The sequence below is a fragment of the Henckelia pumila genome, chromosome 3 (genome assembly GCF_033568475.1).
Source record: "Henckelia pumila isolate YLH828 chromosome 3, ASM3356847v2, whole genome shotgun sequence".
NCBI lineage: Eukaryota > Viridiplantae > Streptophyta > Magnoliopsida > Lamiales > Gesneriaceae > Henckelia > Henckelia pumila.
The window spans coordinates 149,645,635-149,656,711 of NC_133122.1; the positions used below are offsets into that span (position 1 = coordinate 149,645,635).

At 34.8% G+C, this 11,077-nt stretch overlaps 1 protein-coding gene across 3 annotated transcripts; it reads left to right on the plus strand.

The window, feature by feature from the left end:
- The first annotated feature begins 1,602 nt into the window (after nt 1-1,602).
- LOC140886456 (nonsense-mediated mRNA decay factor SMG7) lies at nt 1,603-8,745 on the plus strand. 3 transcript variants are annotated; one of them, XM_073293029.1, is made up of 8 exons: nt 1,603-1,855; nt 2,659-2,779; nt 2,945-3,556; nt 3,648-3,770; nt 4,295-4,530; nt 4,612-6,587; nt 6,753-6,893; nt 8,209-8,745. In XM_073293029.1, the coding sequence occupies exons 2-6, from the start codon at nt 2,705-2,707 to the stop codon at nt 6,563-6,565; spliced, it is 3,000 nt and encodes a 999-aa protein (XP_073149130.1). In that variant the 5' UTR covers nt 1,603-1,855; nt 2,659-2,704; the 3' UTR covers nt 6,566-6,587; nt 6,753-6,893; nt 8,209-8,745. The 3 variants fall into 3 exon arrangements, with proteins under 3 accessions (XP_073149130.1, XP_073149132.1, XP_073149131.1); XM_073293031.1 differs by lacking the exon at nt 1,603-1,855 and having other exon boundaries at nt 2,642-2,779; nt 8,228-8,745; XM_073293030.1 differs by lacking the exon at nt 1,603-1,855 and having other exon boundaries at nt 2,642-2,779; nt 6,764-6,893.
- Nucleotides 8,746-11,077: the final 2,332 nt, after the last annotated feature.

The window sequence follows — 11,077 nt, forward strand, 5'->3', positions numbered from 1 at the left end:
ATGAGATGGTGGATAACGTTACATCTGTTTGAAAAAATGAGTTTCAGATCCATTAATATCGAAAAATTAATCGAATGTGATTAGTACAATAAAATATAAATCGACTTGAAAATTTAAACCTTAATTTAGAGTATATATTATTAATTTGCTCAAAACTGATTTTGAGTTAATTATAAATTAATTAATTATTAAAATTAGACAATAAAACTCATTTAATATATGTAGAGAAATGAGATAACTTTGACTCATATCCGAAGTTCTATACTTTCATTTTTTCCTTATATCTTATTTTGTGTATTGGATTATTGTAATGTTCAAGTTAAGTATGCTCAAACTCGTTACGTGGAGTATAAGGGATCTTTCTCTTATACGACTTGGAAATTGTGGTTCAATTATGTAGTATTTGGTGCAATCAGTGTACACGTGACAATGATTAGATGATGTGATGAGCGACTATGCGTCATTAGGACGAGTGAGATGGTAGCAGTTGAGAGCCATTGGATCGTGATCTAGAAGGCCGCAATGAAGAGTTGTGATGGCACAAAAGTGAGCGCGATCAAGACCACTGAATAATGATCGGATATGCTAGATTGATCTATATCAAGGAGATTAAATTTGGACCCTTAGATCAAAGTAGACGATCGAGATATGATATATCTATAGTTTTCATTACAGGGATGTGATCATTATGAAGATATGCAATCTAAATAATCCAATTTAAATGAATGCACAAGATCGAATATGATCAAAATATGTGATCCAATATTGTCGCTCATCAAATAAGATGTAATTTACAACATTAGATCTAGATTTGACAAATCGGATTGAATCTCATATTATGACACAATTATTCACGAAAAGACCCTTCCAACCTTTGAATTATTATAAATAAAACACACTATCAAAATTTAAGTTTGGCTACACTTTCAAAAACTCAAAAATACATATATTTTTCATTTAGTGCATATTGCTGCATATTTTCGTTCATTATAATAAAAAGTTCAAAAAACATTATAAAAGTTTGTTCGATTTCATAACCCAATTTTAAAAAAAACAACTTATAAGTTGTCAAAAAATTTATTTTGCAGCTTATAAGTTGTTTGGAAAAAATTAGAAATTAAAAGTTCCAGAACAACATTTAAACCACAACAAACCTAATTTGTAACTTCACTAACTTTGAGTCTTTTGACATCTGATATAAAAATTTCAAATTAAGCAAGTAAGATACAAATAACATTTATTTTTATATCGATTTGCCAATGCATCAAGAAATTATGTTTAACATTTTAAAAGAAATGCATAATTTAAGCTTTGTATATTATATTATATTATATTATATTATATTAAAATTAAAATGTGAAAGAATAGTCTCGTGTAAAAAAATTGGTTGGTTAATGTACTTTTTGAGAATATAAAAAGAATTTATGTTGAAAATTGTATTTATATTAAAAGAAATTTTAAAATTTATGTTAAAAAAAAGAAATAAAATTTTTTTCATAAAACATATTTTACAAAAAAAACTAATTTTTTTCCTACGATGTTTTCAAGATAATTACATAAAATTCGTTTTCAATTTAAAAAAAAAGAAAAAAAGAAGCAAAAGTCGTCTCCTGTTCTTCCTCTTTCTTTTCCCCTCTCACGTATCTTTTTCCTTCTCTCTCAAAGCTAATGCCAGAAAACCCCCAGATACCACCCAAATTTAACGTTGAAAACTTGCAGGAAGCAATCAAGAGTCATATACACATATAGTTTTCCTTTTTTTGGTGTTTGTAATATATAGGGAATTTATCGATTTCGTGGAATTAGGTTTGTCGCGTGGAGGTATTTGCAGATCTGGTTCCTTTTTTGGTTTAAGGTTAGTTTATTTATCTGATAATGTGATTTTCTGTTGTTTTTCTCGTTGTTCATGGTTGAATTGGCTCGAATTTTTCTTTTAACTCATGAATAATCGTTTATGTATTTGATTTGTGAACTTGGCTATCTGTTTTAGGGTTTTGAATTGTGCTTTTCGCTGGAGTTGTTTGGTGATGGTGGTGGGGGTATAGGGGGTAAATCATCGATTTTGGATGTAATTTTGTGGAGTTTTTAATATTCTTTTGGTCTCATGTTTGGTTTAAAATTTAGCTTTTATCTATTTGTATTTAAAATAATGATTAATCAGTAAAGTCCCTTCGATTTGGAGTTTTTGTTACTTGACTTGTGGTTTGTCTATAAATTACCCTTTTTTATGAATGGGTTCATCCAGGCATATACGATAAGTTGAATTATCAATCTCTGCTTGTTCTTATGCATATTAAACATGTTCTGTAGATTTTTTTTATTTTGAAATCAAACAGTCCTATGAAGTAGAGCATCTAGGGAGTATGAGGCCACATGGATCTGTAATCTGGATTATTGGTTCCATAAGTGTTGTCTGGAGTATGTTGTGTTGTTTTTATAGTTGTTGCTTGGCCAAGAAGATTTATTAGATTATTGGTGTGACAGCATTTACTCCTAAATGTCGTGTTTTCAGCCGGTGAATACTTTTGTTTTGGCGGTGCACATATAAGAGTGACACATAGGAGCAATGGTTTTTTAGTCTTCTTTCTTGATTATTTTTCTGTTCATAACGCTGCAGCAGGCAATTTTTCATGGACTATATGTGTTATGTCCGTTCAGAAGTTTCATTTGGTGGAATTCATTCTTGCACTTCTTTGTTTGATGGATGATGACCATTCCAATGGATAACAACAAAGAAAAAGGTTCCGCAAGAGAAGGTGTTCAGCGCCTCTTTAACAAGGTATGCGTTTGCTTTATTCTGAAAGCTCTCCAGTCATTTTTGGTTGGAATCGTGTTTGTGAACGCACACAAGCCGTTATTGTTCAAAATTATGTTTTTTCCTGGAACACTAGCATTTTTTCATTAATAATAATTTCCTTATACCATTTGAATTCGATTTCTACAGAATATTGATTTGGAAAACAAACGAAGAAAAGCAGCACAGGCCAGGATCCCTTCAGACCCTAACACATGGCAACATATGCGAGAAAATTATGAAGCAATTGTCCTTGAAGATCATGCATTTTCTGAGCAACATGACATAGAATATGCTCTGTGGCAGCTCCATTATAGGAGGATCGAGGAGCTAAGGGCACTCTTCAATGCAGCTCTAGCATCCGCAGGTTCAGCTGCATCCCAAAATGGGAAAGGTCAAGTTCGTGACGGACCTGATCGACTTACAAAGATCCGTTCCCAGCTTAAGACTTTTCTTTCTGAGGCGACTGGATTTTATCACGATTTGATGTTGAAGATTAGAGCAAAATATGGTCTGCCACTGGGATTCTTTTCTGATGATTCTGATAATCAGATTCCAGTGTCAAAAGATGGAGAAAAATCTTCTGAGCTGAAAAAAGGATTGATGTCCTGTCATCGTTGTTTGATTTATCTTGGCGATCTTGCTCGTTACAAGGGCTTATATGGCGAAGGAGATTCTAAAGCTCGGGATTTTACGGCCGCGTCTAGTTATTATATGCAAGCTTCTTCACTCTGGCCTTCAAGTGGTAATCCACATCATCAGGTGAGGCTGTTTGTTTATTTGAACTTCTTGCATGTTACCCTAGTTATCTTTGATTGTTTACTTATTATTAATTGCCCTTTATTATTTTCAGCTTGCTATACTTGCTGGATATTCAAATGATGAGCTGGTATCCATATATCGCTATTTCCGAAGTCTAGCTGTTGATAACCCTTTTATTACTGCAAGAGATAATTTGATAATCGCATTTGAGAAGGTAAAATTCTGCGTGGTTATGATACTTTAACTGCGCAAGAATCACTTATGAATCACGACTACTTTGCTGCAAGGTTTTACTTAGTTTAACTGCTTAACAGCCTTGATTGGTTGTATTATTATTATTATTTTTTACCTAAACATGGCTTGATGTAGATATTTATTGGAGGTACTTTAGAATTTAGATTTAGCACATTCTATCAAGTTGTTGCATTCCATAGTGCATAGGGTTTTGGTATATCAAGAAAAGTAGTTAATACTGCACGAATCATGCATGTGTTATCTTGTGAACTTTTCTATGTTTTACTTATGTTTTGCATGTTATACATATTTCTTTTTTTTTTTTTTTTTGCATTGTATTGAGAGTTTGTTATTACAAATCTAGGTTTGTGTTGAATTTTGTTACGTATGGTCAATAGATTTTGGGATAAATGCAATGCGCAAGGATGCAGTAGGAAGAAGGAAGATGCTTCTTGAACTTATGGTATCAGAACTTTCATCTTCTTTTTACCTATTATTTTGCAGAATCGGCAAAATTATACCCAACTTCTTGGTGAGGCTAAGGTTACTTCAGCAAAGGCAACACCTTCAAGAATTCCTGGGAAAGGAAGAGGCAAAGGGGAAACAAAGCAATCTTACAAAGACAATAATCGGGTATCAACTAATTCAGTGAAGGAAAGAGCCTCAAATAAATCTGATCTATTCAAAGCCTTTGTCACACGATTTGTTAGACTTAATGGAATTCTCTTTACTCGCACAAGGTCGGTTTTAAATTTTGTAGAGAATGTAGGAAATATTTAATGTTTTCTTTTCTGATATTTGTTTATCAACTGTGATTCCAGCTTGGAAACTTTTCCAGAAGTGTTCTCAATGGTGAAAAATGATTTATTGGAACTTCTTTCTTCTGGGTCTACTGAGGAGTTCACCTTTGGCTCAGATAGTGCTGATTGCAAGCTTACGATTGTCAGGCTGGTCGCCATTGTAATATTTACAGTGCACAATCTGAATAAGGATAATGATAACCAATCATATGCTGATATACTACAGCGTTCAGTTTTACTTCAGAATGCTTTCACCGCTACCTTTGAATTTATGGGATTCATGCTCGAAAGGTGCTACCAGTTAAATGATCCTGCTTCGAGCTATTTATTGCCTGGCATTATGATTTTTGTAGAATGGTTGGCCTGTCGTCATGATGTTGCTATTTGCGGTGAGCTCGAGGAGAAACAAGTCAATGCAAGGACTTTTTTCTGGAACAAATGTGTTTCCTTGTTAAACAAGCTTTTATCAAGTGGTTATTTGTTTCTGAACGAGGATGAAGATGAAATATGTTTTTCAAACATGAGCAAATATGATGAGAGTGAAACTGCAAATCGCCTTGCATTGCCTGAGGATTTTGAATTGAGAGGATTTCTTCCTCTCATTCCTGCTCAGCTTATCCTTGATTTCTCTAGGAAGCATTCTTTCGGAAGCAATGGAGGCAAAAAGGAAAAAAATTCTCGTATTCAACGGATCATTGCATCTGGAAAGGCTCTTACTAATGTAGTTCGGATTGGTCAGGAAGGATTCTATTTTGACACGAAGTTGAAGGAATTTGTGATGGGCGTTGAGCCTCAGATTTCTGATGATTATTTGTTTTCTAGTCCTCTGGAATCCAATGTAAATGCCAACTCTCTTAACATTTCAATGGGAAGACAAATGGATATCAGTGCTGTGTCACAGTTTGAGGGTGGTGTAGAGTTGGAGGATGAGGATGAGGTTATTGTTTTTAAGCCTTCCACAATCGAAAAGCATTTTGAGGACTTTGCTTCAAAGTTTACTTCTTCACAGATTCTTGCTTCTGTTGGGGGGGCTGGACCTGTAGGTCTTAGATGTGAAAATGGGTCCTTATCTGTTGGACACGATAGTCTTCCAGTGCAGAATGCAATTAGCTCTAGCATGATACCTCCTACGACCTTTGCTAATGGCACTTCCCAGTATCTGCAGCCAGTACAAACCAGCACATCAAAGTGGCTTGTAGAGCAAGCTCAAACTATGAATGGATTGGCCCAGCTACATTTAATGGAAAATGAGTCGTCTCTTAAGTTTGAGCTGGAAGATCAGTTTCGAACATCCCAGCATGCCACTCTTTCTGTCCCCTACGCCCAGTTCAATGCTGCCACGGGCTATAATCATCCAATTCTGATTCCAGAAGCTACGTTGCCATCAAAATTTGATTCCATTATATCCTCAGGAGCAACTTCTGATAGTCTGTATGTGAAACAGTCTTCAATAATTCCATCTGGCTTAAAGAAGAATCCAGTGAGTCGACCTGTCAGACACCTTGGTCCACCACCTGGTTTTGGTTATGTTCCTTCCAAAGCTGCTGATGAGTCACTGAACATGGCTTTGAAAAATGAAAATCCTCCAAACCCAGCAATGGATGATTACAGTTGGCTAGATGGGTATCATGTTCCATCAAGTGTTGGATTCAGCAATTCTCTTAATCTGGTGGGACCTGCATTCCATTCTGTGAGCAACAACAATGGTTCAATGGGTATGGCAAGTTTCCCTTTTCCTGGGAAGCAATTATCAGCACCACATGTTCAGAGTGAAAACCAAAAAAGCTTGGCGGATTATCAGTTTTCAGAAAATATGAAATTATACGACGAACAGCAGCAACAATTTCATAACAGAAATCAACAGCCAATCGGACCTGTGCAGCAACATAAAGGACCGTCTGGGAACCAACAGGCAGTCGGGCCTGCACAGCAGTATCATGGACAGTCTCTCTGGGATGGTCGTTTCTTTGTGTGAGATGATTAAGGAGGCATAGAAGGTAATCCTCTTGTTCTTTGTCGTTCATCTTCAATCTATTTTACTTTTTTTTTATTGGATGTGGAACTTTCATTAGCTAGCGTTTGCACATGTAAGCTATCAATAATAATCTGGTATGGATTTTACATTTCTATATCCTGGTTATTAATTTTTTTAATGTATCAAGGTTGTTACCAGTTTACTGCGGCAAATGTCCATTGCCTGGTGCCATTATTTCAGCAATCGCCTTTGCAGATTGAACGATGTTAAGTTTTTCTGGGAGCATGGTTGGTGTTAAAGAGTCTTGCCGGCACCTGCTGTTCAACAGGTCTCTCTCCGACTCTCTCTCTTTCGCACACGTGCACACACAGATGCAGTGTGTGTGTTGTGGACCTGTCTTTGGTTATTGGTCATCTGTGTGCATGACACCATAATCTCCGCTCTTGAAGTCATGTTTGCTTTAAATGCTGGTTTTGTCATTTTTATTAATTGTGCAAGGGTTAATGAACCATATAGTATCTGTTGTTTCTGGAGGGCGCTTTGCTGTCTGGATGCTTGCGAATTGCTTTGCATGCTATTTTGGTTGCACATGAATTTTAACCATAACATTTTGTTGTTCTGCGAATTAAATGCAAAGACTTTGGCTTGGCCATTGATTCTGCTGCGTTTTTCTCACTGAACTCGGACCTTCAAATAATTATTTATGCATAGTATTTTATAATCTCTCGTTCCTTGGTTAATTTCAACTATGCAACTTCACGAGCATTATTTACCATGTAAATTGAAATGGTCTGAATTATCTTTCCATTTTCGAATAATATTTGAAGAACTAAATCAAATAAGGATGAACAAATTAATTCTGCTACTTTTTTGGTGGATTGAAACTTAACAACCATTTCTATTATTTTTTTCTACTGTCGTTTATTTGCACATTAATATGTCTCTCAATTGCATAAATACTTGATTTCTGGCCCTTGAAAATATAACCTGTCTTAGTGAATTTTGAAGTGCCAATTTACAGTTCCCTCTTAACAATTCTCTTAACTGGTTTTTGTTTCTGGTTTTTACCTCCTTGTGACGGGGAAATTGTTGTCGTATGTTTTTTTGTATTTCCGGCAATTTGTAGAATATGAGTCAGTGTTGTTATAGCCACAAACCACATCATTTCAATGCCTTTTGGGGAATGCAATTGTTTGCTCTATTCTATGCAATAAACTGGGGGGATAATTTCAGCAACTCTATCCCAGCTTGGAACTAACATATTGTCATATTCCTAGGTTGGCCGTAGTTTTGTAAGTGTGATTTTTGGAGTTGATTGTGGAGGATGAATTGTGGCCGAGCTTTCTTAAAATTTGGTTTTCATGTCCAAAAAATTTTAGCGACTCTGAAATGTTCTCATGTTCATGTTTGGCTTCTCTGAATGTTCTACTTTTCTGGAGAAAAATAATGTAGGGTTAATAAAGCATTTCATGTTACAATTAGAAGGAGAAGCAAACTAATTCAGGTAACGGAGTCTGTGGTGAGCATTGGAAATTTGGAACTCAAAATCTAACCTTCCTCTGTGGCCATCAATCTCCATTCTCAACACCTTTCTTTTGGAGTGTTGCTTTGTATGCACACTTAAATCATCTTATTTCATGCAGCTTGTGCCGTGCTTTCCAGATTATTTCAGTGGAGCTTATGGTAACAAATAGATTGAGTGATGGGAATTGGAAACTTTATGAGCTTGACTGGCTTGTCTGGTTTGATCAGTTGGGATTTCTTCTCAAGGAATATCACAAGTAGACTGGAAGCAGTGGGCGTCCAGATTGAGTTAAAAGATCAGGTGAATATTCTTAATATGAAGTCTTCGTAGTTACATTTCATGATGCAGGTTCAGATGCTGAAGTTCTCCAGTTTATTCCTGACAATATGTTGTCTCTGCGGGCTGAAGATGTTGAATTAAACTGAAAAAATCGAGGGAATGTTCTTTTTATGGTGCTGTGCAAATGATCCATTGTGGATGTTAGACTTGAATAAGTGTGCGACTATAAACGCCTACTTGACGCTTGATGTTTTCTTTTCATTGCGAAAGCATTTTTTTAGATAAACTAGGTGAATGTTATCCTTATGTATTCAATATATTGCGATAATGATATTCGTTTCTTGAATTTGCGATGGTTCTTGGAATGCTACTACAATATGGCGCCCTTGCTGTTCATGTTACTGGTATTATATTGATTCACTCGATAGAACGACAAGTTTTTTTAAAAAATACCACCTTTGTGGATATGTTCACTTGCAAGTTACCGTAAATGTTTGCATTTGATTCGAACGATTCAGGTCGCTCCATTTTGTTTTTGCCATTTAGGTATGCTATTTTGTATTTTCTAGTAGTGTGTTGTACGAGATTATTATTATTATTTTTGAATCATGTGTTGTACGAGATTTGATGTACGTTGAATTTAGAACTTTAAATATATCCCTTGAATTGGATATAATATAGATGAAAATTGGAAAAAGGAAATTAAAACAACGAAACATAACCCTTTGAAAAAACACCACAAAAATATGATTGGTATGGTGTGTACGCATTTTCCCCTTTCAAATTGAGAAAGAACATTACGTTCCACCAACGGTACATCAAATTTGGCAATCTGCATGCCTACAAAGTATACACTACGTAGCCTTAGAAGAGTAGTTCGAGTCTGCCCTGAAAAAAAAAAAAAAGAAGAAGAAGAAGAAAGAAGAAGAGTTCGAGTCGGTAGAGTTGGGTAAGCGTTTGGTCAGGAGTTCGATTTCTCCTCCTAACATAATCTCGAGGTGAGCCTATCACACAAAACTTGTCAAATACGGTTTACTTTGTTAGCCTGATTTGCAAGCTATTGTATTAGTTCGGATGTTTTTTCACTAAACACAGAATTGTAATGGATGATTATTCTCACGTCATTACAAAAGGGTTGCACTATGTTTTTTTTATATTATACACGTCAAATTGCCCCCCAAAAAAATGTTCATCATAATACCCTCACATACAGCCAGAACAATTGATTCTCCAGTAGCAATTTCTTGCCTATGCTAATACGTATAATAGTCTTCTAAAAAACAAAAAAAATTATAATAGTAGAAAACTTGTTCTGTTTTACAATCAAACATAAGTTTTCCGGGAAAATTGCTTTTTTGGTCCTGTATGTTTGTCACTTTGCGATTTTGGTCCTTTATATTTTCAGATTGCAGTTTTAGTCCGCTATCTTTATTTTTTTGGCAATTTTAGTCCTTTTTCCGATGTGGCGCTGACGTGGCACAAATTCAATGCTGATGTGGAGCTGACGTGTACAGTGCCACGTCAGCATTTTCGAAGAAAAAGGACCGAAATTGCCAAAAATCGAAACATACAGGACTAAAACTGAAATGTGAAAACATAAAGGACCAAAATCGCAAAGTGACAAACATACAGGACTAAATTTGCAATTTTCCCTAAGTTTTCCATTAGTATGTTTATTTCTTATTATTCACAGTGAAATATATGTAGAAATTATGCAAAATAATAACAGACTTTCAAAACAAAACTCCTAATTAATTATTCGATACATGTGATTATCTGATTAATTATCAATATACACAAAAAACTAGAAAGTGGTCTTATATATATTTTACTTGGCTGGTTTCGCTCTCCATACGTGGTAAACTCGCGATACATTAATTTCATTGTATAAACAAACAAATGTAAAATTATTTATTATTATACATACACAAATGATATATACCATAAATGATGAATATTTATATTCTTTGAGTAAGTTATGACTTAAGAGCCCCACATACATATAGCGCTCTCTACGTAAATACATAAACGATCACCTCCAAATTAGCGTATAGGATATATGAGCGTCAATCCTATTTTAATTATCTTTTTAAAAGTTTTTTTTTACAATGCGAACATTTAAAAAACATATAATGTTGATGTGACATTTCACACACGCGAACATCCAAAAAACTTTTAATGCTAATAAAATATTCTATTCACACACACATCTCAAAAAAACTTTTTTTTTTAAAAAAATAAAGTGGGCGTGGTCAAAGCTATATACATATATGGCTACGTAAGATTAAAATCTTGCGCCTCAAAGTGGCTCATCAGTCAAACATCAGACATAATATAATATCACCCCTTACCTAAAAATAGAAAGATATATTGTAACTATATATCACCAGCAAACCTGTCTTCTTCCCGCCGTTACAAGTCTAACCTAGGGAGTTCGATCTTGCGAAACTATATATATATCCATACACCTACGATCGATCGGGACTTTGAAATTTTCATGAAATGATCCAAAAAACCTCAACCGCGAACCATAAACAATGAATTATTAATGCATATTTATCTGTTTGTGACAAGTTACAGAGGAGTGAGTTTTCGGTATACCGTATTAAAAATATCGGTAGAAAAAATTAATATCGGTATCGACATCGAAATTTTGAAATTTTGGTATGGAAAAAATTCATACTGATACTTTACATATATCGAAAAAA

What these genes read in the sequence shown, in the direction of transcription:
- LOC140886456 (XM_073293029.1), top strand. Translation starts at nt 2,705, where the DNA reads ATGATGACCATTCCAATGGATAACAACAAAGAAAAAGGTTCCGCAAGA. An exon ending in TGATAATCGCATTTGAGAAG is followed by an intron (nt 3,771 to 4,294) that starts GTAAAATTCTGC and finishes ATTATTTTGCAG; the next exon opens with AATCGGCAAAATTATACCCA. An exon ending in ATTCTCTTTACTCGCACAAG is followed by an intron (nt 4,531 to 4,611) that starts GTCGGTTTTAAA and finishes CTGTGATTCCAG; the next exon opens with CTTGGAAACTTTTCCAGAAG.